Raw genomic sequence first — 26,059 nt, forward strand, 5'->3', positions numbered from 1 at the left:
TATGATTCTTCCGCTTCACTTCACACTCATAATTTTACATTTCACCCATCCTTTTTGGTACATTTTATAGTCCAAGCCCACCCCTCCACCACCATCCTCCTGCCACAATCAAAAGTCATCCTTTCAAAAGCAGTGGCATTTAAAATGCACTAGAACTAAAACAAGCTTAGCAAATTCAGCATGATATCAGTATTCTTAAACTGGAAAGCTTAATCCTTAGGATCATTTGAGGAGAAAAACCCAACATCATTAGGATTTATTAGATCAATCAGTAGCTAAGTGCTACAAAGCACAACCACAACACTTGCACTCCAGAATGCTGAACAGTGAGTGGGTGGCTAAATTATAGTAAACAAATGTAAATTAATCTTCTGAGATCTCCTAGCTGGTTGGAATACCCCAAAATTAAGAATTTTAATTGTGACCCACGAGGAATTATGAGAGAGAAACTGATGACAGGACAGTACATTGCTGTACCACCTACTTACTAAATTAATTATGCCATACAGAACCTTGGGGAATGTGGTGAATTGAGTCCAGTGACTTGCTTCTGTTACTACTGTGCATTTAGCAAATTAGATCCAAATATGTACCACTTAATATGAAACAAAATACAAGCTTTGGTCACTTATGTTAAACCCTCACTGCATGTACCACTGAAATCTATTTGTCATCTTTTTCCACAACCAACCAAACCAAATTAAAATCAAAATGGTTTAATGTAATTTATTTGAAATGCTTCCAGAAAAGTTTAAGGCCATTAATAAAAAAAGTCAAAGCACGCATTCCTTTTTTCTTCTCTACCTGAACATTTTACATGCTTTTTGCTCTTTTTCAACATTTTTGCTTAACAACTTCCCTATGCCTGTTCTTTTGCAGATTTTTCCTTTCATCTTCACTCATTCAGCTCTAAAAATGAAGCAGTTGAAATAAATTACAAAGCCTGAAACAGAAAAGAAAATTGATTTTTTTTTTAAAAACTATAAATACAGAAATATGTTCTATAGGGTAAAAATGCCATTTTTTAAAAAATAAAAATACCTTGTTTTATATTGTTTATCATCTCGTCACACTGATTTCTGTAATGCACATCAGCATATATATATGTAAGATAACTAGTAAATTTTATGTAAACTTGTAGAACACAAGAAAAATATTTTTGGCAATAACTTAGCAGTTTTTCTACTTTTGTTGTTACAAGTACTTTGCACAGGTTATCTTGTGTAATACCAAGAATCATTTAAAATTTGTAATATATCATTTTCATAGCTTGCCATACAGCACTGGCATTATTTCTTACAGTAAGAAATAAAATACTACCCAGGGATTCCTGAAAAAGAACAGGATGATCACTATGTGTTTTAGACTGCATTTAAGTGACTCATCTGCTTCTCATCATAATGAGTAGGTTAAACCAGCCACCAGAAAACACAGTAACATTTCCAATTACAGTACGAAATGAAATGCAACAAAAACTTTTAAAACAAAACTTGAGGAAAGTAAAAAGGATGTAATACATCCTAAAGGACAAAAAATTCCCTTTTTGTTTAAACTCTCTCTACATAATCCCACAGGGTGTATATGTAGAGCACCGTTTGTATAAAATCATCACTTAGTTTTAAAAACCAACTACATGTAATTGTAAACAGACATTTACAGAAAATTAAATGTTTTAACATTAGTGGTGCTTAAAACCAACAGTGGAGGTCAGTGGAGTGCAAAATGCTGAAGAGGGCCTATTCACAAGCAAAAGCTCCTTTCCATTCTTACTCTGTTTGAGATAATATATATATATATATATATATGGCACTGAAAGCAAATTACCAGCTTATTTACAAACATCCAGTATTCTCAGCATTTCATTTAATTCAGTGCTGGCTGTAAAGGTTTGGTTGTGGTTTTTTCAGTTGATTCTTTTTAGCATTACATTCTTTGAAAAAGAAACCATCTTATTATGCTGACCATTTGAAATGTCCAGATTTTAGTAAGTTTGGCTGCTGCATCTTAGGACAGTGCTTCATTTTGAAAAATAAATCTCTAAAAAGTCCCTGGTTCCATGGCCCGCTGTTTATAGTTCTTGCTGATTTAATACCACAGGAGTTTGGATAGCTTATTGCAAAATAGTTTTCTTTTTTCTTCCAAGACACTACTTTTTCTTTCCATACCTTTAAGAAAACTGATTATCTTGAAACCCATCCTGAAATTCTATATTAAATCCACATCTTCAGCTTCCCCTTTAAAGGGCAAATAAAGTACTTAAAAATTAGGAAAAGGTATTTATGTAATGCATATATAAACAGTAGTTTAGAGATTCTGTTTACAGCAGGACATTGAGAATAACTGGTCAAGTACCTCTTTCATCCACCTTGGGTGTTTATGGAATATAATCACAGGACATGAGTTGCAAGAGATTCCAGCTTATACAGATGGGCAGTTACAGTACGACACTCACAGGTACAAATACAAGAACTGCATTGACATTGTCACAAAAAATATTCTAAAAGTGCTTCTCCAAATGGTTCCATGTATGGAATGCAAATACTGTACAGGTAAGAGACAGCCTTTCTTCCACGAGCCGTAAGCTTTCGTCAAACGTTGGTTTCTATTTGCTTTTGGCTCTCACAAGAGTTCGTCTGCTCCATGCGCTCGCAGTCGGCGCCGAGCTCGCTGGTGTCCATGCTGCAGTCTGACTCGCAGTCCGACTGCTCCATCTGCTCCAGGGCCTCTCCCTGGGGCAGCCTGCAGCCCTGGGGGCCCCGCGCCTCCAGCCCGGCCGGGCCCGCACACGCCGCCTTCTCCTTGGCCTGCCGGATGCAGTTCAGCCACTGCTGCTTGTTGAAGGAGTCGTTGGCTTGGAGAGAGTGACTCTGGCTTTGGGATCCATTTTTGAAGCTGACTCTAAAGAAGTTTTTGACTGAAAGAAATAATATATATCAAACCGCTGAATGCTTTGGCTGAATGGATTTTATAATCGAAGAGTACATTTAAGTAACAAAATCTGCACAATCTTTGCCTTAAGATTAGACAAGACCCTGTGAGACCAGAGAAAAGAGTCTGGGTATCTTCTTTTTTCTGGGAGTAGACCACAGAACACCACAAGTAGTTACTTCTAGTAACTTCATATTGCTGGATTAAATAATTTTGGCTCTGCCATGCATGAGCTAACCATAAAGCTTAAGGTGAATCAGCAAGATTAAGGCTTCTCCCACACTTTAATGCCTCTCCTCCTACTTCTCTGAAAAGTGAATTTCCAGAACCTTCACTGAATGCAGCATCTTTGTGCCAGCCAAAGACTGCCTCATCCCTTCCTTTCACTTCACTAATACAGTGGATGCATACAAAAACCTCTTGAAGTTTTGACCAGATGAGATTTAAAGGACCCTTGTAGTAGAAAAGCATCTTCATAATATACTCAGCTGGAAGACCCATAAACATGAATAGCTGCAGTCTTGACCCTGAGCACTACAGTATCTGCCAGCTTAAAGAGTTATTCAATAGCAATCAGCGTCTCCAGTACAAGGAAAGGCAAAACAGCTGAAGCTCAAGATTTGAAAAACACTTGCTTATAACTTTGCCTTGCAAAGTTTGCAAAACTGCCACTACAGTCTGTATGTTCTCCCCTTCTCAATTCAGTATAGGAGCAGGTGTGTGGAGAAATTCTGTTATCAATATAGTGAGCTTTGAGGAACAATTGAAAAGAAACAACCTAGAACATAACAAGTCTGAAACAAAATTCACTATGTCGGATGGAGACAATGTTAATTTCAGAGACTATTCTGGTGTCACACTGGCAGGTATCTTACAGTTACGTGGCCCTACAGGAGCAAAGAGAAGAAGCTGTTGCGTACTTCTCTCGTTGTGGCTGAAGGCTCCCCGCAAGGAGCCGCCCAGGCGCACCTCTCCGTCCTGCAGGTCCTCCAGCAGCAGCTCCCTGACGGGAATGGGCTGCCGGTACAGCTGGTAGCACAGCTGCTCGTTGTGCGTCACCGCCCGAGTGATCACCAGCACCTCTTCAAAGAGGAACACGTGCAGCTTCTGTTCAAAGATTCGTAAGTAATACAGCATTATTCCTTGAGTGGAATATCATTTAATCAAAGGGAATAAATAAAGTTGGCCAGAAAGATGAAAATCACCAGTTTCTTCCTGGTAGTTTGATAGTGAGCTGCCTGCCTGACCTTCATCAGGTGAACCAGGAAACAGCACCTGTTTCACCTTTCCCTCTGTGGTGAAACTGGACCCTTCCACTGTAAGCATAACCAAAACAGTTCCAGAGCTGAAAAAATGCTCTGCATACTTGGTTACTTTCTAAAGTAGATTTTCCCAAAGTTTTATCTACTTCCATAAGTGTCATACTTCCACTAGTGTCAGTAAAGTAAAAAGATCTCTTTTTATTGTTTGTCCATTCAGAAGTTCTATTTAACATTGAGGGGGGAGGAAAGCTAGGAAAGACTGAGTTCTCTTCTACTAACATAATTTTTTTCCCTTTGTAACTGAAAGCTCAGACTGTGAAACTTATCAGTAGTGCAGTGTCCCAAAGACTGGAATTCAAAGTACCAAATTTCTCTAGTCAATAAATTAACCTTGATCTCAACAAAGACTCAAGTAAAGCATTTTGAATAACCACAGCCTTTGACAAATGTAAGTCTGTTGGTACATTTTGTGTGTTCTTTATAGGCATTAATATCACATCTCTGAGACCAGAAATTTAGGGGTTTTCCCTGCAAGTATTGAAATTGATCAGATTTACAATTTGTCCAGGATACTGTTAGGCTCCATAAGAGACAGAGATATATAATCTTATTATCTCCCTATACAGATACTTAACTACTAACAAAAATATTAGTGTTATATATAATAACTAATATTTATCAACTTCCTATATATTAGAGAATGATGTTTCTCTATGTGCACTCACAGCTCTTTTAGCTGTTATGCAAAATGAAGATATCTTTTAAAGTTATTTATGACAAAATATTTATTCCTTACCACTCCCCTGTTGTTCTTCAGTTCCCCATGACAACACACAGCACGTGAATTATCGATCAATGAATCCCTTTGGCCTTCTTCGAGATAAATAAGTCTCTCTTTGTAATACTGGCATTCAGATTCACCAGTCTTTACATTGATGTCAGCCACAATGCCCTGAATTATATTTATCTGCAGAAACACAATGAAAACACAAGAATTTTAATTACACAGTCCCCTATTCAACTGTTCATATAAATATTTGCACTTTTTTATATTTTATGTAGTTTCCCTTAATTCACTAATAAGGTAAAACTACTATAATCTCCTAAAAAACCCCAAACCCAGCAGTAACTCACAGCTTCTTCCAGATGCTGTTGATCTGGATGATCATTTGGTGTGTGTCTTAAAATTTCTCTGAGCAGTAGTGGGTATTTAACCAAACGGCTCCTGGGGATGTCAAGGAAATTCCAGAGGTCCAGCTTGCGGCTGAAGGGAGACTCCAAGCAGCGCTGCAGGAAATCCTGCACTCTGTGATCTTGTTTCTTGTGGTCCAATAAAGCTTTGGCTGCTACTTGATTGCTGCAGTAGCTGTCATAGGAGTTCAGGCATGGCAGCTGAGGAAAGAATAAATTATTCTGTAGCACGATTTCCTGCACTGAAAGGTTCAGGTGACTCAGGACATCAGAATCCCTGCCGAGACTCCTTCAGCTGGAGATTTATCCACACTTTATTGTAATGTTTCCAACAAATATAACCTCTACAAGGGTCCTCAGACCACCTTGTTCAACATTTAAGTAATTTAGAAGCACTTGCTCATCACTCAGATCCTACAGACCTCTGTTACTATTGCAAAGCATTAAAAATATAAATTTCTTAAGACTGAGCACTATTTAGTGCAGACAACACTTGAACACAGAAGCCTGGAATTAATTATGAATGGAAATAAAAGCCTAGGAATGAGTACTCCCAAACCTGGCCTTTTTCAGATCAGCAAATTTCTACAATCAAACTTCTATATTGCCCACAGGAACCTTGACCAAACTAAGATGACAAAACTGTACATATATAAATGTGAAAAAAGTAACCTGTCTGTTGATTAGAGCAATATGTACATTTACAAAACCTGCTGTAGTAACAACCAAATATGCAAAATCTTTAAAAAAGGAAATTAGATTTGAATATATTGGAACGAAGAGAAGTTCACTGATGTTCAACGCACATCAGAAAATACATTTTAAATTAATTTATGCAAAGAAAACTGAATTTTTTTATTATTTTTGACATTTAGAAATTATTTATCATTAACTATTTGCATTATATGCATAATATAATTCTTCCTTTGTGGACCATAGGCTACACTTTCACATACAGCTGCTAAATATCATTACTTAATTCCTTTAAAATTTCAAGCCTTTTTTACCCTGCTAAATTTCATTACTTACATTTACTTAAAAGCATACTTCTCACGTTTATAAAACCAAAAATAACTCTCTGATAACAATGAACAGTTTTATCAACAAAAAAATTTCAGTGTTTATGCTGTTGAATGTTAGTGGACATGAACCTATCCACTTTATCTTTTATGAGGCAGCAACATCTCTCTTGTATCTCTGTCTGACTTTCCAAGGAAAGCATAACAGAAAGAGGGGCAGATTCTTAAAGGATCTACATGAGAAAAACTGTAACCCGACTCTTAATTTTTATTTAAAATATATTAAATAATGCTCAACTCCTGAATAGCAAAAGCTTTAATGACAATATCCCAGTCTAAATCTTTTCATGGAAAATCCCTGAAAAGAGAAAATACTCTATTTTGTCCCTAAATAGTTGTTTTACCTTTTAAAAGCATTTGGAGAATATATTTTTGACACGTTATAGAAAGGAAATTGTCTGAGAAAAACTACATTACAGCTCCAGACTGAAGTGCCAACATTGGTTACAAACTCTGCCTTACCCAACCCACGAGGATGTGGCCAACGTGATCTGTTGATCCATCAGGCTTCCTGACTTCTTGAAGTCGCCTAAGAAGATCTGAGAGTGAATAGAAAAAAAGAGAAACCTCATTTTAATAAACCTGACTGTAAATCTATGTGCTGTAATTATGCAGCCAAAGACTATTTGAGTTTTACCTTCATGGAGAGGAATTAGAGAGTCCAGTGTTCCAAAAATTTGGTTCAACTCTTGCTCTGTCATTATGGAAAGCTTAAGCATTGGGTCATGATAAGCCTGAAAAGAAAAACAAACATTTGTGGTTTGGTGGTTGCAAAATTTGCAATAGAATTTAGTGGTCTCTGTAAGTAAGTTTCATAACCATATATTAAACTATCAATTTCATATTAAAAAAAAAGGCAGCACACTTAAGTGTCTCAGAAAGAATAGGAAGATTGAAATATGTTTTGAATTTTTTCCTCTTTTACTATCTTAGCAATTATAAAGAAACAAAGATTGTTTTAAATGTGTTATGAACCAATTACTATTCTTTGTTGTGGTTTGGTTTTGGTTTTGTTTTTTAAACAGACCTTTTTTGCCAACTTCAGATCTTCTATCAGGTCTTCTTCTCCCTGGGAAAGTTCAAAGATAGCCTGTAGAAACAGACACAAATATTAGAAAATATCTTTATTTAATCTATGCTCCGCTTCCTGGGTTGATGTTACATTTTGAACAGCTGCCTTAACACCATGTAACAGCATTTCTCTGCTAAATCTACAGAAATAAAGTAAGGCTTTATTCTATAACTACAGAATCAAGTGCATTGTTTTTTAAAACAGTTCATTAAAAGCTTATCTCAAATAGACAAAGAATTTTTTTCCAAAGGGATGTGTTCCCAGATGTAGGAAACTACCTTCATTTTTGTGGTGTTTTGACTTTGACTTAGCCACTTACCCAGTTGCTTGCATAGGAGTTTGCTGTGTTCCATTTTAGCACATGCAGTGGCAGAAGTCACAGGGGATTCTACTAAGTAGGAGACAGACCTTACTTAAAGCATTTCATGGTACTGAGCACTTTTATTTTGGTACCAGTTCATTTTTTTGTTACCAAGGCTGGGCTCTAGATAACTGTTGGCTGATGTTAGTTACTCCTCTTAAAGCACATTTGAGACTTTAAAACTGGCAGATTAAAAATAACACCATGGTAATTCACTGGTTTATCAAACCCCCATTGTTATTAACTTTTTGCATGATTTCCTCCTTAAACTGGGGTACAGGAAGGGTTAAGGACATTTTGGGCTAGAATTCCTTGCTTTACAGTCAAAGCTTTCAACCAGTATAAACCATGAAAGCCCACTCCCAGCTGGATCAGATTCCTGGGGCTCAGAACACCCATTCCTGCCAGGTTTGCCCTAGTGCAGCTCATGGGCAGCAGGTCAGCTGTCCCAGCAAAGCACACAGGATGGGAACAAACACACAGCAGAACCCCCCTGCTACACCTGCTGGGACACAGCTCACTTATTCGGGTTGTACCAAGGATCCTGGCTCCTGCCCCCACACAGCAGTGACTGCTATACACGGTGCAAACAGTTTCTACAGTTTAGTTTTCAGTAAGCTGCCTTTGAAGTTCTCAATTACAAATTTATTTCCTATTAATTCCTGTACAATGTTAAGAGTTGCACAAGAAATGCCTGACACTACTGTTGTTTGATTTATGACTCAGTCCCTGAAATATTCTCCAGGAGATTGTTACAAGCTTTGTTGATACTGTTAGAAATTTCTTTAGGAAATAAAAATACCTTGATTCTGAAGGAGCTCTGTGTTGACTATGATATCAACTATTTAGACTTTCTCTTGTCTGACACATTAAAACCCCTGGCACGTTTCTGTTTTGCTTTGGAAAACACATCTTTTGATCAGTGTGTCATCTGTCTAGCACTGGAACCTTCTTCAAAGACAGTCTTATCCAAAAGGGAAATGATGGTGCATTTTTGTGTGTCTGTATCACCTGATGAACACCTGCTCCTGGCACAGCATGCTCACCTCACATTACTAGAACAACAAAATGAAACACCAAAATATCACCCATTGCTACAGGAAGTGTCAGACAGAATATGCACACACATGCAGCCAGTCACCAGACATCTCAGTGACTTCGGGTTTGTTAAGGAAATAAGATGAGCTGGATTGAACAAAGCATACATTAATCTAATATAGCCTGGGTCATAAAGACTAGAGGTGGAATTCAGCTTCTAGTGGAGGTGGTGACACATTTGAATTGCAGGACATCATCAAGTGCTACCCCAACGCCTGTGAGCATTCCCAACTCTGCGCTTTAAAGGCGACTTTTGAACATGAAATTTATGGTTAAAAAAACATATCCATATCCATATCTGTACCTCTTGCCTCTTGATTTCCTTGGATGTAAGCATGTGATTGACACAGACATCGAAGGTCTCGCTCCAGAGTTTGCTGTCTCTCCTCTTGGTGTTGGCAGGGGGCACATTGCGAGCCCACGGCCGCGGGCTGAGCAGGTCGGGGCGGCTCTCGCTGCGGAAACTGATGGAGCGCTGGCAAGAGACAATTGGGTTCCTGTTACATCAGCTGTGTGCCACACCCTCACTCTGCTCATTTCTAAGGTTCAGTACAACAAACAAATGTTCTCTGATCAGTTTTTACTTTGAACTTCATAGCAACATTTAGTACCAGGAATGTATGAGAAATGATTTCAATACATCCTCATGGAAGGGCAGGGCCTCCATTCCTGCAGTGAACTCTGTCCGTGTCCTGCCCTCAACATGTACAAAACTTCTGCAATGCATTCCCATACAACAAGCACCAAGAGTGTACTACAGGGACAATGCAGAATGGTGCAGCACACTGAACTAACAGAACTGATCAAATACAGGGTTTCAGTTCAGTGAACAGGCAGGAATTATTCGTACATTTCACTTCTGCTTCACCAGAAATTTAGAATTAATTCTGTGTCTATTAATTCTGCATTTATTAATCCTGCATCTATTAATTCTGTATCTATTAATTCTGCATCTCTGTATCTATTATGTGGTCTGGTCCTAAACTTCAATAAAACCAATTTCAAGTTTAGGAGAGACTTGAGAGTTTTAATTGCCTGTAAACTCTTAGAAGGATTTCAGGCTAAGGATGGATACTTTATGCTCTTACTATTCTATTTTGAAAAGGTTTCTTTTTTGCTTCATTAGAATGAGAGGCTTCTTTTTGAGGTCATACCTCTGAAATGCTTAAACTATCTCACATAGTTGAAATACTCTACATTTTTATTGTTATTTAAAACCTGCCTTACATAACAAAATCATCTTTCAATTGCCTTGGGTAAGAATATTTAAAACAAAATAAATTCTCTCAATTTCCAGGTTGAAAGCAGCATATACAAAGGACAATATTTGGAATTCTTCTCTTAAGAAGAGCCCATGAAATGCAAACAGAGCCTATAAATACCATGTTTTTACCACAGCAGAAGATATTATATAAATAACAAACCTGTCCTTTAGCAGAGGCCATTCTGAGCTATACTTGGAATTGACAAAGACCTTAACAATAAACACACATCACCCCCCCTTCCAAAACTTTGCAAGTCAGGTGCTAGTAATCCTTCAAGAGTTAAGAAGATACAGAAACACATGTGAGATTACATACTTAACTTACACTTGCTATAATGAGGAATCATGGAGCAAACTCAAATTAGGCAGCATTTTGGGAAAAGTGACCTTTCACAGGCAGTGACAGAATGTTCCTCCCTGCTGCAGGAGAACACTCCATACAATCCTCCCCAGCCCTGAACTGTCCTCATTGGGCAGAAGGGGCACAGAGGGACAAAAAGACTCAGAATGAAACCAAACTCACCAAATCCTGCTTGCTTGTATGCTTAGCATCCTTGCTACCTTTACACAATGAATATATATTCAATTGATTTCTCTCATCCATCAGCCTTTCCATGAACCATACAAAGTGTACTTTGCTTAATAAGGGACACAGAACTGAGGTTATTTATTATTGGAATACAGCCCTAAACTGAAGTTCTACCAAAAAATTCTAAAAACAAGCTTGAAGATACTCTGATGCTATCTTTGCTTTGTACTTGTCAAAAAGGAAAAATTTAAAAAATACCCAAAATAATCAGTCAGGTAATAGAATCCCATGAAGGAATTGCAGTAATGTCAAAAGAGCATTTTTAGATCTCCAGTCTTTTTAAAATATTTTCCTATAAGGAAGTTTCTGGCTTCCTTAAAAAACATGTCCCACACACTGTTTAAAAATTATGGCCTTGTGGGATGATTAAAATTTTCATATAATTCCAAAAACTAAAGGAGCTGGGGAAAAATCCATCCACAACCTCTCATTTTGTTTACCATATTTCCCTGGTGGCAACAAACTTCCCTGGCTGTTATAAGACTGTTTCTTGAAGGGTCTATGTGTTACCAATGTTAATCAATGCAATTAAGAACCCTTAATGAGAGCTGCATTAAAGCAAACAACTTCATATACTGGGCAAAGGCCACTGCTGATGAAAGCTGTGGCATTCAGAACTGATATTAAAAACAATTTTCTTCTTGAGGATTTTTAGAAATGTTTGGTGTCCTAAGACAGAAAAAAGTAATTTGGACTCCCTACTTAAATTCAAGACACACTGATTAAAATGGAAGTTGCAGAGGAAGCCAGGCAGACTCCAATTTCTTTCTTCAGCATCAGCTGGAGTTCTTTTTCTGATCCTATTTTCTGCTTTAAGCCAAACAGCACAGCTGTGAACAAGACCAGGCAGATCATCACAATCATCAGTGTGGCTTGATGGAGACTGGAAATACAGCCATGAAATAAACTGGCTTCCCAGGTGGATTAACAAGTAAGAATAACTGCTTGGCACTGGGAATCCTGCAGCTGCACAGACACAGTGTGGCTGGCAGAGATGAAGCTAACAGCATTTTATTGCCCAGCTGCTATACACTGCCCTGCATGACAGAACAGAGTGACTACAAATAGCCAGTAACAAAAACAAACCAGCAAACCCAACAAAAAAAAAACAAGAAAGAAGGCCCAGAAAAAAAAAAAACTGAAATAATTCAAATATTTTTTACTTGGAATCCTTATGGAAAAAAGTACTGAAAATAAGTGGAAAATTGGAATAAAGTGAAGTATACACAAAAAAAAATCAAATACTTCTGTAATCAATAAAATATGCAAAACATAAAAAGTAGCTAAGAAGGTATCTTATAAAAAAAACTACACAAATCCCAGGCAGAAATTTTTCTCCTCATGCTGCACACTGAAAGTCCATTAATGTTAAGTGGAAGTCACATGTACAGAGGTAAGGAAAATTATACACAGTAAGTTGGTTTTTTTTTTTTTACTCTTACACGTATTTTCCATTTAGAAGACTATCTAAGAAGGTTTGTTTGAAATGCCATAAAGGAATCTCAGAATTTTCTAACTCATTTTACTGATGCTGTTGGAGTGGTCTTTTTAGATGGATGTTCTGTTGACTTTGTTTTGTTTTCTTCCAGGGGAAGAAGTTGTTTGTTCTGCATGTTGTGGTAATGTCAGTAGTTTTCTTCATTTTACAGACACAGAACATCTAGCAACAATGCAAGAAGAAACATGGGTTTTGATTGAAATAACCATGAAGATACATAAAAGTTCACTCAGTAAGAAAAATCAACTTTTTTTTTTTTTTTTTACAGAAGAGCCCATGATGAAAAGAAACCTATACTGTTCTCAAGACACAGTGACAGCTATGTCAAAACATAATGAAGTGAAATAGCTATATGTACTTCCCAGAATGTTCCTAAGTAATTCCAAGTGGGACACCTGAGCACAAGGTCAGTCTTTTTTGTCCCTGCTCTACAGTCATTGAGAAAATCAGATAAGACATCAATTTACAGCTGGGACATCACCAGCAGGATCTGGAGAACATAGAAGCTGATTTCTCATTCCAGCTCCTTCAAGCACATAGTTAGAGGGGATGGTATAAATAACATCACTGTTTCATCTGCTAATTAAAGTATATTCTTATGGGCAGTATGAACAGAGCAAAAGAGAAATGCTTGCAACAGTAGGACTTGCAACAAAGCTGTTCTTTTCCCTCCTATTTTTGTCAAAATTTACCCACATTAATATAGTTCTCATTTTGAGAAGCTGCTACTGCATACATGAAAGGATAGATGTTTTGGTTAGTTTGAAACAACTTTATTAAATACAATATTGTCCTGGGCACTGCATTGTGCAGTCCCAGAGGCTTTCCCTGCAGAACAATAGCACAGGTACCTAAATGAGGCCAACAGCTGCCTAAGGCTGTGGAAAGGGAAGCACCCTGCTCAGCAGCAGTTTGACCAAAAATTAAATCCTTTTCCATGCTCCTCATGACTGGAACTGATGTGGCCCTTTCAGAGCTGGGCCAGTTTTCCCTGGAGGCAGACTGGCAGATCTGCAGGAGACTCACAGAGCCCAGGGGATTCAGGGAGCTCTGCTCGAGTCACACAGACCTCACCTGCACCGAGCCTGGCAGGGGTGCAGACATTGGGCTGATCCTCCAAGCCTGTGCAGAAATCTGCACTTTCAACATCACAGGAACCAAAGACAGGAAAAACAATGTCAGAAAACCCTGTAATATCAATTTTCTAGGTAATTACAACTACAGAAGAATGGAGTTCTTTCCCATGACTTTTTATTTCTCAATAGACTCTGAAGTTTTATTTCTTTCCTCCTTAACAGGTAACTTCAGTAAAGCTCTAATTTAGGTAATTTCAATTAAGGAACATTTCTAACACATTCAAGTTCCTTTTACAGCTCCTCTCGAAGAAATTAAGCTTGTTAAATAATTATCTTTAAATCTTTGACATGCCTTCTTATATAAACTCTTCTAAAGAGGAAACAGTGGCTTTCTGGGCCAGACCCAGAGCAGTGCTGCAGCTTCCAGCTGTCACTGCAATTAGGACTGAGCACCCCAATACTTTGCCATCTCTAGGTCTGAAGGCACAAATGCTTTATAAACTAAAATTTCATTAGTCTCCAAGTATGTACAATATTACATTCCTAATCTCTAACATAGAAACTGCATTTAAAATTTGTCAGCCCTTTATTAATTTTCATTGTCACCTTCAGAAAATGAGTTGGAAATTTCTGATTACTCACTAACTCTTTTGTTTAGCTATGGTCAAAATTCATGCTACAAGAGGAAATTTAGGAGTCCTGCCTGACCAACTATACCAAAAATAACACTTTCAAAGAAACCAACCAACATTAAGAAAAAGCATTATGGAATAATCTCTTCATCAAATTTTAAAAGCAACTGTAATCCTTTAGTGAACTATTTTTATATGCTACAGATGCAACAGTTTTCGTCCTGGTAAGTGAAAAACATTAAACAGAGAAGTGGGTTTTTTGAGGTGAGAGTTGAAAGTTTTAAGCTGAGCGACCTTGTGCTGACAAGGTGCTTAAGCCTGTTTGGCACATTGCAGTGGTGGGTGTCCGTGAGCATCCCTGCTGCAGGAAGGAGCTGCAGCTGATGCAGCAGCAGCAGCAGGAGTGCTGCCCTTACCTGCAGGGTCTGGCTGAAGCGCTTCAGCGGAGTGGCTCTCACTGGGGGGATGAGGCTGGCCAGGGACGTGACTCTGGAAAGAGGCTTGACCCGTTTGTTACTGGGCTCCTGCAGCACAGGGAGGAGGAGGGAAAGGAAAAAAAGTCAGCAGAGTGTGGGCATAATCAGGTGAAGATTGCTAACAGTTCTGCTGATTTTCCTAAGAAAGCATTTGTAGCAAGAGTGTTTGCAAACCTGGTCTATCATTAGGGCAGTAAATAAACAAAAGCAGTTTCAAACGCTGACAGTGACAGATTGCTCTTGGCTGGGACATACAGGTCCTGGAAACTGCTGAAAATGTAATGATGGAGAAGCTGTCATGACCAGGAACAGGGGAAGGGAGGCAAAGAAAGAGAAAATAATTTGATTATTTTTACTCATTCTTAGCAGAAAAATTTTCAGCAGTGCTCTGCAGCTAATGCACATTATGATAATCTCACTGAAAGGAATGCTTTCAAATATAAACAATTCTCTGTGTGCCTTTGCTTCTGGCACTGTCAGCATGTGACTCTATTCAGTTAAATGTATTTTCTTCCAGAGTATATAATTTCGACAGAAATCTTTAACTCTTTGTCTCTGAATGCAGGTTCTTATGAAAATACACACATATACAGACAAACACATTAATAACATGCTTACTTACACCTCTTTTTTGCATTAAATATAAAGGAATATTAACAAAATCTACCATAAAGCACTCAATTCAACGTTGTCCTTCTCATAAATATTTTAACAGCACAACAGCACCCAAAGTAATGTGTAACCAAAACAATATGCCAATTGGCCTGCAGATATGTATTAAAAAAAAAAAAAAAGAAGAAATTGTAACACAGAAAAAAGTGATTATAAATACATAAAAATAGAACAGTTACCCTTGGCTTCCTAACCTCCATCTGACATTTAATGGATCTCGAACAGCACATGCAAAAGGCAACAGAAAAAGAGCCAAACCTTCCAAGTGAAGTTAAAAACCCCATCCAACACCATATTTCAAGGACATCTTAATGCAGTTCATCTTTCTTTTTCAGCCATGCTTATAAAGTTTGTGTAGGTTTGCTTGCCTCCAATTGTCTGGACATAGCTTTAAGAAAATGAAGCATGCCTATTATCCTTTTCTTCAGAAATATAAATCCTTCTGGAAATAATGCAGATTTGTCATCCTTCTTGATACCAAATAATAAATCTCAGCAGCGATGACCACCATGTGTATTACTGGCAAGAAAAATTCTCTTCCATTAGTGCAGCAACAGAGGAAAGGTGAGAAGCAGCTACATATTTAATTTACTTCTCAGCAGGCAGACCTGGAAATCCATAAAAGCCAGCTGAGATGAGCGACAAAGTGTTTAACCCTCTAGCAAAAATAATGTATTCCATCACACATGACACCTGGCATTAAAGAACTGTAGCAGTCTAAAGCGAGTTAAATCCTTATCTTCATCACTGCACTGTTATTCATAACCCTTCCTTTTCAGCAACCATGTCTTCGAGGCAGGTTTCAGAAGGAGCATTTTTGACGTCATTGCAGCACTCGCATATTTACACACTCACATTCTTCCCTCCAGCAGCAGCATGCCAACCCCTCCCCAAAACAGAGGGAAATCTTTGAGATTCCAGTGCAGTTCTCCTCTAACTGGTGGCACAAGCATGAGGTGATTGTGACTGTGTGAGTGCTGGTGGCCGGAGCAGAGCCCTGGCAGGGCCAGCTGGTCAGGAAGGTGCTGCAGTGCAGTGCAGGGGCACGGAGCCCCGGGCAGTGCCAGCAGCACAGCCTGTGCCAGCAGCTCTGCCTCAGCAGCACCAGCACCCAGCCTGGGAATAAACACTGTATGCACTTCCCAGGAGACAGGGAGAGGAGCATTAGGATTAATAGAAATTATTACTCCTTCTTTATGCTCTATCCCTTCTGGTAGCCATTGCCCCTACCCATTTCAAGGAGAAAAGTGCCAAGACATTATAATTTTTACTAATGTTCATGTTGCAAAACCTCACTGAAAACAGAAACCGATTTTAAAGACGAGCTCCAAGCAGAGTTTCAGCCACCACCAAACACCATTAAGATCTTGTGGAACCTCTTGCTGTGAGCCACTAGAGGCCAGCCGTTCCCCCAGCAGGCAAAGCCAGGTCAGATAACTGCAGTCCTGCCCTTCTGTGCCAGCACACCACCTGGAATTCCTCATGCAATCTAGGGTGCTCTGATTTCACATGGAAAATTCTGACCAGAATTCAGAACAGTCAAATATGCAGTCCAAATACAGAATTCAATTTTAGGGAAAGAAATCATCATTATTACAGGAGTCTGTCAAATAACATTACTACAGACAACTTCAGAAGCCTGAGACTTTACACCTTTACCAATGAGTTCTGAAAGAAAAATCTTGTTAATCCTAAATTCTTAAGTATGAAGCAAGCCTTTCTGAATACTTACAGCATGATTTTCCCCTTCATTAGAAACTGTGTCTTAGGTTAAGATACTGAGCTGGAAGTGAAAACTCATCAAATCTTAGTGTTCCAGGTGTCATTTTATCCAGAGAATAATTTTGTCTCACAACAAAAGCCATCAGCCCTGTGTCACCCTTTCTACTGTAGCAAAATGAAGTTGGTAAAAATAAGGCTTTGACTGTGCATTGAAAATATAGCAGTACCAGAACAATTCTGAAACTGCCAGACATTAATGCTGAAACTGCTGCACATCTGATCACAGGATTTCTGCTGTACTGTCTCCATCCCTTCTGCCTCCCCTCTCATCAGCACCCTCATTCTCAAGCTGTGCCACCTCTCCAAACCAGCACTGCAGAGAAGCTGAACAAACTACTGAGACCAACAATCTGGAGAGGGGAAATTCCACAGTCAAGGGCAAGTTCTGAACAGGTGAGTGTTTTTCTCATCAAGGACTCTGTTCATCACAGCCAGCAACACAAATGGAAAGAGGGGACTGCATGAACTGTTCGCCTTTACCCAGAGATACTGACCAGAAACTGCACTTGCACATTAGTCCAACATGTTCATTATTTCACTAATTTGTCTCTGAAGACTCTCCAATTTTGCAGTTAACCAGAAGTCCCACAACCATAAAACCCTTTGGGGTCTGAATCTTGATGGGTGTCTGCCCAGCACAAGGAGGCTCCGTGAGGACACACTGCACTGGGGGAACAAACACCAGATCCAGGCTGTCCCCAGAGCTGCCAAAGTCATCACTGCTCCTCCTCCTGCCTCCCCACTCACACCTCTGGGACCTTAGAGGGGATCAAGAGAGAGGATTTAGGGGCTGGATCCATTGCAACCACCATCACCTGTCCAGACTGGGAAGCAGGCCAAGTTACGACAAAAAATTCAGGAGTTACAACATGCTGCCTGACCTTTTAAAGCCATTATGATTGGTATTTTTTTTAAAAAAAAACTTATTTCAGAATTTTGAAATTATTGCATGTTAGACTGTATTTTCAGAGTTATGAAGGCTTGCCAAAGCAATACGGGAAGTAAGTTACAAAAAAAAAAAAACCAGACTACAGTTTGGCAGAGTTTCCAAAATGTGGAGCTGGTATATGTGAATAAGTAACATTAATCTGACAGGGCTTTAAATTTGATATAAGGCTAAGTAAAGCTGAGGGAAACATGAGTGCAGGAACTTCAAAGGCTGAACAGTCAAGTGAAGTCAAATTAATACCTGACTAGGCTAGAACAATGAGCAGATGGCTTTTGGAGGGAGCTGTATATTTGAACTCAAGATGACTTCAGGAACATTTGAATTCAGGGACAAAGAAAATTTAGGCTGCAAATACTGTGAATGCAGCCTTAGAAAGAACTTGAAACTGGTGAAAGGAGCAAATCTGTGTCCAAAACATAGACAGCTCTGAAAACCAGACAATGGAGATTTCAAACACCTACTATGTCCTTCTTTGTACATTCTTCTAATATACTTTTCTGAAGAATTAGTAGGAAGAAAGACTAATCACCATAGCATAATCAGTGATTATCACCAACTTAAGATGGGAAGCTATCAAACAAGAAGTTTCAAAGGTGCCATGCCTCTAATTAGGCATGAAGGACAAATTGCTTCTTCATTCTAAGTTACTCTTTATGCATAGGTACAACTGCATCTCCAGTATCTTCTATATATTAAACTCTAACCCAATGGTTCAGACTACTGAGTAAGCAAGGAAAGCTCTATCTTTCTGGTTTCTCTTCTGCTGTGGGACAGCAGGAAAATGCAGCACTCGGCTCCAACCAGAGCACTACCAAGAAGCCACACTGAGAGGACTAACAGCTGCCAGCTCCCTTTTCAGTAACATTTAAGTCTTTTTGCCTTGCAGAACAGAGTGGCTAAGTTCATGCTATTTCTGCTTCTTCATTAGTGAAACTGGCACCTAATAATTGCTTATATTGTATCCAAGAACACACTACACAGATATGAAAGCTTCTAGAAGGCTATTCGGGGGAAGATGGTAATACTTTGGTGCCCGTCATCAGCAAAATTAAAAAAAAAAAAAAAACCAACAAAAAAAACAACACAAAAAAACCAACTCTTTTACTAGTATATGTAAAGAATAGAATATTCCCGAAGTTCAAAGCAGTGAGCTAGAGCAGTGAGTTAAAGCCATTTAACTGTATCAATTTTTGATACCTTATTGTTCAAGACCACAACAGCTTAATTATCAACCTTTGGTGGATAAATTAGTCTAGCAAAAGACTGCTTTTCATTTCCTAACAAACAGAAGGAAAGGAAACAAAAAGAATGAGGCCAGATGCCCTCCATTTTGCCCTAAGAACATCAGAAGCAATGACCTGGATAACACACGCTGAATAGCAGTCTAGGTGCCACATAAAAGGTCTTCACTTGCTCCAGTACCTCACTTCAAAATTCTTCCACTCTGTGCCCCTCAAGGGCTAAGCCACTGATTTCCTGCCAGTGAAGAGCCAATTATGTTCACTGCTGCTATGATTGTTTTTCCACCTGACTCCCATCTCTTATCAGCAGCTTCAAACACGGTCTCCATGTCGGAGCACTGGTGCTGAATCCCACAAACAAGGGAAAATGTTCCCCCGAGGGGCCATTATTCTTGTGTCTGCTGCACTACTGTGACCAGGATATTGTGTTGATTTTTCTGATTGTATTTAAAACCAAACTCAACAAAAGGAAATTACAGAGGTTTTTACCCAGCACAGAAAATAAGTACCAGTGTGAAAACTGTACAGAAACTTAGCATTTTAGAATAGTAGAATTTATCCTGCTACCTTTAACCTTCAAAGGCCAACTGAACCCACACACAAAGTGGCTGAAATTGCCAATGCCTGTTAGAATCTCAGCTTACTGGAGTTCAGCAAGTTCTGAGACATTTACAGCAGTAATTCTGGATTTAAGGTAGCTACTTTGCTTAACATTTTATAAAAGTCATGCTGGTCAACTTTTTTCTATTTTTGATGTGAATCTGGACAAGCAGACATCCAAAGTGTTCATTCTGTGCTATAGGAGCATTCATTAGGGAAAAAACTTTTAACTTAAATTAGTCTCAAGAGTGTTAAGAGTGTAATAAATAGAAGACACTATAAATTGAAACAGTACAGTAACCTTTGTTTCATACCTAATTCACAAGCAGTGCCAGTAAACTCAAACAGAACCACTCTGTTTCAGATTTCAAGTAACTGGCTCTATTTCCATATGCCTTAAAGGTTTCCATACTTTAAAGGTTATTAGTTTTTAGTCAACTTTATAAGGGTAAGTCAACATTTGTCATGGCAGGAAGCCCAACAATATTATTTTTGTTAGTCTGCTACTAGTTAAATTGGCCTCGGATTAAACAGCTCTAATAAATGCCCCTGAAACTTGGAGTTTAATAAAAAAAAATACCACATTCAAGCTCTGTTCCACAGGATGTTATCTGTATTTAACCTTCAGCAGGATAAAAAACAAAACAAAACAAAAAAAAAGTTAAAATAGAAAAAACAACCTACGTTACAACAATCCTTAACACAGCAAACACTTAAATCTAAAAATAAATTAAACCAAGCATCTCAAGCTTTATGTACCTTCAGAACAAAGTAAGTCTAAAACCAGAACAACATTCTCAATTGATTTTGGCTCTAAAAAGACTGGAGTTTTATACTGAAACAGCAGAGAATTTGCCTTTGCTTCATAGTATCTTAGAAAGATTCTTATTGGAAAATCGTAGAACAGTGCTTCTTCTAGAGCTGAGGTGTATGGTCAAGAAAAACAAAGTAGGTGACTCTAAAGTAGTTCTAAATATAGTTCAGTGTTGTACAAAGGTAACTAAATCATCCACATGAGTCCATACTAAAATCTGGGAGAGGCATCCCTCTACCAAAACTGCCAGCATCTCAAGGAGAATTTAATAAGCAATTTCAGTGAATTGACACAAAGAGAACTTGATCATAAAATTGTGTGCATTGGTGATATAATTTTCCCTGAAATCCATAAGGTCCCATGTACCACCTGCACTCCCTGATGGTAGCAGGACGAGGTTTGTTGTTGCTCCTCTGTCAGACTCCTCAAAACCAGCAAGCAAACAAAGGAAAATCCAGAGACATTTAGTTTTAATCACAGCATTACAAAGAACCTGAAATGATAGCTGGGGTACAATGAAGAGCCATTTAGGGAAGTGGTGAAATATTGAAAAGACAACAGTGAAGTTTTCATGATTCTATCCCACCAGGTGTTAATCAAAGATTGGCTCCTGGCTGCACACAGGCTGCCCTCGCTGCTCACCACCCTTAGAGCCCCAGATTTCATTTGCCACAGGCAGGGCAGAGCCACTCAAGTGTCAGCAGCAGAGCACAAGCTGCATCCAGCAATCTGGACTGATCATTTATCTGCAATATCCAGAAATCAATACATCTGTCAGGAGTTAGGAAATGAAGGCAAATGAACAGAAAAACCTCACATCGAGGTGAATTAACACAAGCAACAGAAACCCTGAAAAACCCAGACAGCTAATGTAGAGTTGATTAAATTGTGCATTTCCTCTCATTACAAGCTGCTTGTACAGGCAACCTAAGAAAGACATTTTCCATTCTGGAACTGACTAGATATTAACCTGGACTGCCAATTAACCAGCAGATATCATACAGTGGATGGAAAAATAAAGACAAGCTGTTTGTTTCACACTGCCATTAAGCAGAACAGATCAGCAATTCCAAGTGCAGGGGTTTGACAGCTACACTGCACATGAACTTACCTGAAATATGTCAAAACTGCAACTTACTAATATTTCATTAACATGAAATACATACATTTAGGAAGATCAAAGAAAATTCATGACTCAGAGTTTATCTCCTAATCTTTTGGCCCCTCTCCCTCTGGCTCCATGCCTGGTTCCCTGTTAATGATGTGCCATGGCCTAGAGACCTGCAGGCTCCCCTTCACATTCCCCATCCCAAATAAATACCCTCCCCAAATAAACACTATCCCAAGCACCAGGCAGCCCAGAGCTCCTGCACCGGTGCTGGGAGGATGGCAGGAGACAACAAAAACCAGGCTGCAAACAGCCCTGGCTCCGAGGTCTGAGTTCTGCACTGCAGGGGCTGTAAGCAGACATACAACACTGGACACACAGAGGAATTTTATGCCCCGTTGTAGTTTTCAGAGCCTAAATCCAGGTATTGTTGGATCCTGTATGGCAGAACAGGACATCCTTACTCTGAAGAGTTCAAGAGTTCCTTGCCGTGACTTCACATTCAAACCTTTAAACCTCAGTCTGTGGCTGTGAATGCTCCTTCTCACCTGCTGCCCACCCAGTCTGCGTGTTGGCTTTAGAAGGTGAAAAATGGGAAATAGTGTTTCTCATCGGGAAAGGTGTGGGCTTTTTATAACTAGACTAAGCAAGTTTCAAATGTTACTAATTGTTTCTATTTTTGAATTGTAAAAAAGTTGGGAAGAACCCAACGCCTCTGTACTGCTCACACCTAGAATTGTACTACAGGACTTTATGTGGGGCAGGTAATGGTTCAAGTAAAGACCTCGCAGTGTTTGCCATATTAACTCAGGTACTGCAGTCTTTTGCTGCCCTTAAATTGCACTTTAAAAGAACTATGATGACTTGGACTAGAACAACAGTTTTTTATCAGAATGCAGATTTTAGTGTTTACATATATTTTGGAAATTTCATTTGTCATTGTTTTGTGACTGTGCAACTTTCCACAGAGTTTACGCCAAGGGAGCTGGCACAGCTGAAAGAAAGAGCCGGAAGCAGAAATCCTCAGTTCTCTTTTCTGGCCCTGACATGTTCCTCAAAACACCTACAGAGCAGAAAATCTGTTCTAATCCAAATATACCAACATTCATGCATAATTTGAGTTACAAAAAAAACCAAAACAACTTCGCATGTTAATAATTAGAAGGAAACTGGCGTTTGCGAAGGCAGAAACGCCCAGCCCAGACACGGGAGCGCTCTGCTGCAGTAACACCCAGCTGTGGTAGAAGGCGCCCAGCAGCTTTAATTCCCCTTGCAAATACTAAAAGCTGAAAGAACAGCTTAATGTTTACAGCTTAAGGATTTTTCCCCCGTACAGATTTCAAAGAAACAGGCTGCATACATCAGTCCTCATAATGCTTTTCCCAAAGAGTAGCTTTAATTTCTGCTTTATAAATTAGTATTTTGGAGTGGTGGGTGGTCTTACCCTCTTAGGATATTTGAAAGTTTCTTTTCAGAACGCTGGAATCCCATCCTACTCTCAGAAAACAGCTCGAAAGCAGAAGGATGCATTTTCTTGTTCGTATAAAACACAAGCTGTTTTCACGTTGTAATTTTGATTGATCACATCTGTTACTCAATACTTCCTCATGCTCTCAGCTTTCACTGAGTCTTTTTCTTTGGAATTTGATTACAATCGAGCTTCCTAACTGTAACAGAGCAACACTCCAATTCTTCAGATCTGACAGTTCTATTAATTCACCAAAAATCCCTTCATGCAGTGAAGGTTAAAATAATGATTCTTTAATACTATCGTTAATATAATGAGTACCCTTGAGAAGAACATTTGGTACCTAACAGCTTGTGTTTTCCGTAGATGGATATACACGCACACTTAGGGTGTTAATTTTTCAAAAACACATAGCTGAAAAGAATCCCACTTCCCTTAACCTCAATGATTAAGTCTCTGTATGCAAAAGTACATTGGAAAGCAACAGTGCAGCATCATCTCAGTTCTTCGCTTCAGCATCATGATTAAATAAGGTCACTGGGCTTATGTTACTTTTACTTCAGACCTATTCAGGTGGGGAGGTAATTAATCTTTGACAGAGATGTATTAAATGAACCCAACTTAATAAGCTGTCTTCAAGTTACTCAGCAAACAGATTAATAAAGAAACTATATATTTAAGTAATAAAACTTTCATATAAATGTTTTGCCTTCCTCCAGAGCAGTCACAACCTTTAATGTCACTGTTTTTTTCCTAAACAAAAACCAACATTAACTTAAAGTATAAAATATTTAAGTTTTTCACCAACATTGCTGAATTTGAGTTAGCGAGGAAGATTTTTAATGTCACTTGAAAGGCTTCCATGCCTTTTAAGAAACAGAGAAGTCAATCTGCTGATAGGGCAGGACTTTCAGTTAACTGTACATCAGATTAATTTTTTGTTTATTGTGATGAGGAAAAGACAGTTAATGTAAATCCTGTCTTAAAGTTCATGCTTTAAGACACCATTTTACTGATTCCCTTCCAGCTCCTACATAAGTTTAACAATGTGTAAGTAATGCTTAGTCCTGGAATAAAATACAACTAAATCTCTTTAAGCTACTTATGTAAAACAGGTACGTCTCAATCAGCTGTTTTAAAGATTAATTTTCCTAAACTGACAGATGACAAAAAAAAAAAAAAATCTAGATTCTGTTTCTGGCTTTATTCCAAAAGAAAGGTGCATACCTAGAGAAGGCAGTAAAGGATGCCTGAACAAAACGGGTATCCATATACACTGCAGCCTCTTCCCAAACCACGTTACTTTCCCCCAGAACAATGCACGTCACACAATAAAGAAAAATAAAGTTGCAACCGTGTCAGCAGTACCTCGGTCTCTTTAGCTGGGCTGGTCACCGTCTGCGCTTCCAAGGCGAAATTCGCCCTCTTGTTGGACAGGTAGAAGGGATAATCCTTGGCCACCATGCTGGCTGCCGGAGCGGCGCTCCCGGGGCTCGGCGCCGGCCCAGGGGGAGCGGCGGGCGGGAGGCGCCGGCCGTGCCCGGCCCCCGGCAGCGCTGAGGCTGAGCTGCGTCCCGAACCGCGGCTCGGAGCGCTCCCCGCGGCCGGCCCGCCGCCAACTGCGGCAGCGCCGCGCAGCCCGGGCCGCGCCGGGCCCGGAGGGGCGGGGCCCGGCCCCCACACGCGCGGGGCCCGCCCGCTGTGGCTGCGGGCGGAACGAGCTCGTCCCTTGGGCCCCGCCGTGCCTCGCGTTCCCCTGCTCGCCGCCGCAGCGCTGAGAGCGCGCGGGTACAGGGGCACAGTGAGCGAGAGCTGCCCGCAGGATGGCCGCTCCGGCAGGAGGGCAGGACTGACAGCGCTCGCCACTGGCACAGACCCCAATCCAGACTGGCACACTACCCACGGCAGCGGCACCGACATTCAGAGCGGCGTGCGCCCGCTGATCTGAGCGGAGCCTGCATCACGGCCCTGAGGATGTCACGGTGCCACAACACAGAGCATTGCTTTTACTCCCTCCCCAGCACACTTTTTTTTTTTTTTTTTTTTTTTTCCCTAGCCGTATAACTGTTTTTTTCCTGTCTGGCAAGCTGTAGTTCGTTTCTTGTGTTTTCAAAGTTCCACTTTTGTTCCTCTTGTTCAGCCAAATTGCTCCCCTGCTGGGATCTCTCATTGTACCGAGCTGAGAAAGTGGAAAAACACCTCTGCCTAAGGAATCTCACAGGGCATTTCAGTGTCTGTGCAGCCAGGCAAATTCTGTTTGAGGACCACCATAAAACAAAGGTAGTGAAAATTTCCTGAAAAGACAGGGGAAGCATTAGGGGCCCTGTTTGCAACACAGGATCAGTCGGACAGAGACATTAATACGGGAAACAAGGAAAAGGAAATTGAGGAGGGAAGAATATTTTCAGCCACACGGAAGCAGCCCAAACAAGAATAACTTCACAGACCTTAAAAATAACTGATTTTAAAAGGAGATCATGTGATGGATGTGGCTTTACAAGCATCTATTTTTCTAAAGGCTGTTAATCAGATAATGATGACTTTAGAATAGGATTAGTCAAATGGCAAATCTAGTCCTCATTTGGACTCTTTCCTTTGACTTCACCAATACCCAAACATACAATAACCTCTCACACTTACCCTCCTAGGCCTTTTGAGGAGCAGCTGCAGTACAACCAGAGATGCTCTCCTGTGCCTCTCAGGCACATCTCTATTTTATGGTCCTTAAAACAAAAACCCCACTAGCTTCCCAACCCTGAAATTCCTGCAAAATCACTAGAACAGTTATCAGTACTTCTAGATGTGCACTGATTCTAGAACAAAATGTGACATTGGAACATTTGGATGTTCTGTGCCTCCTCATCTGCATCACAGTAGGGCAAGACAAGGTTGACCGAAA

General features: G+C 39.6%; 1 protein-coding gene across 10 annotated transcripts in view; it reads right to left on the reverse strand.

The window, feature by feature from the left end:
- Positions 1–708: 708 nt before the first annotated feature.
- ARHGEF3 (Rho guanine nucleotide exchange factor 3) overlaps positions 709–26,059 on the reverse strand; it is a 110,124-nt gene continuing 84,773 nt past the window's right edge. For 8 of the 10 annotated variants that reach the window (XM_064432596.1, XM_064432600.1, XM_064432594.1 and 5 more), the window contains 9 exons: positions 14,467–14,574; positions 9,296–9,466; positions 7,488–7,550; positions 7,098–7,194; positions 6,923–6,999; positions 5,325–5,582; positions 4,987–5,157; positions 3,849–4,035; positions 709–2,914 (listed from right to left, as the gene is read on the reverse strand). In XM_064432596.1, the coding sequence (XP_064288666.1) occupies positions 2,589–2,914; positions 3,849–4,035; positions 4,987–5,157; positions 5,325–5,582; positions 6,923–6,999; positions 7,098–7,194; positions 7,488–7,550; positions 9,296–9,466; positions 14,467–14,574 (1,458 nt within the window). In that variant the 3' untranslated portion in view covers positions 709–2,588. Of the gene's footprint in view, positions 2,915–3,848; positions 4,036–4,986; positions 5,158–5,324; positions 5,583–6,922; positions 7,000–7,097; positions 7,195–7,487; positions 7,551–9,295; positions 9,467–14,466; positions 14,575–15,456; positions 16,111–24,528; positions 24,824–26,059 lie in introns of those variants that run through there. The other 2 variants (XM_064432601.1, XM_064432603.1) reach the window with 2 other exon arrangements.

The sequence above is a fragment of the Passer domesticus genome, chromosome 9 (genome assembly GCF_036417665.1).
Source record: "Passer domesticus isolate bPasDom1 chromosome 9, bPasDom1.hap1, whole genome shotgun sequence".
NCBI lineage: Eukaryota > Metazoa > Chordata > Aves > Passeriformes > Passeridae > Passer > Passer domesticus.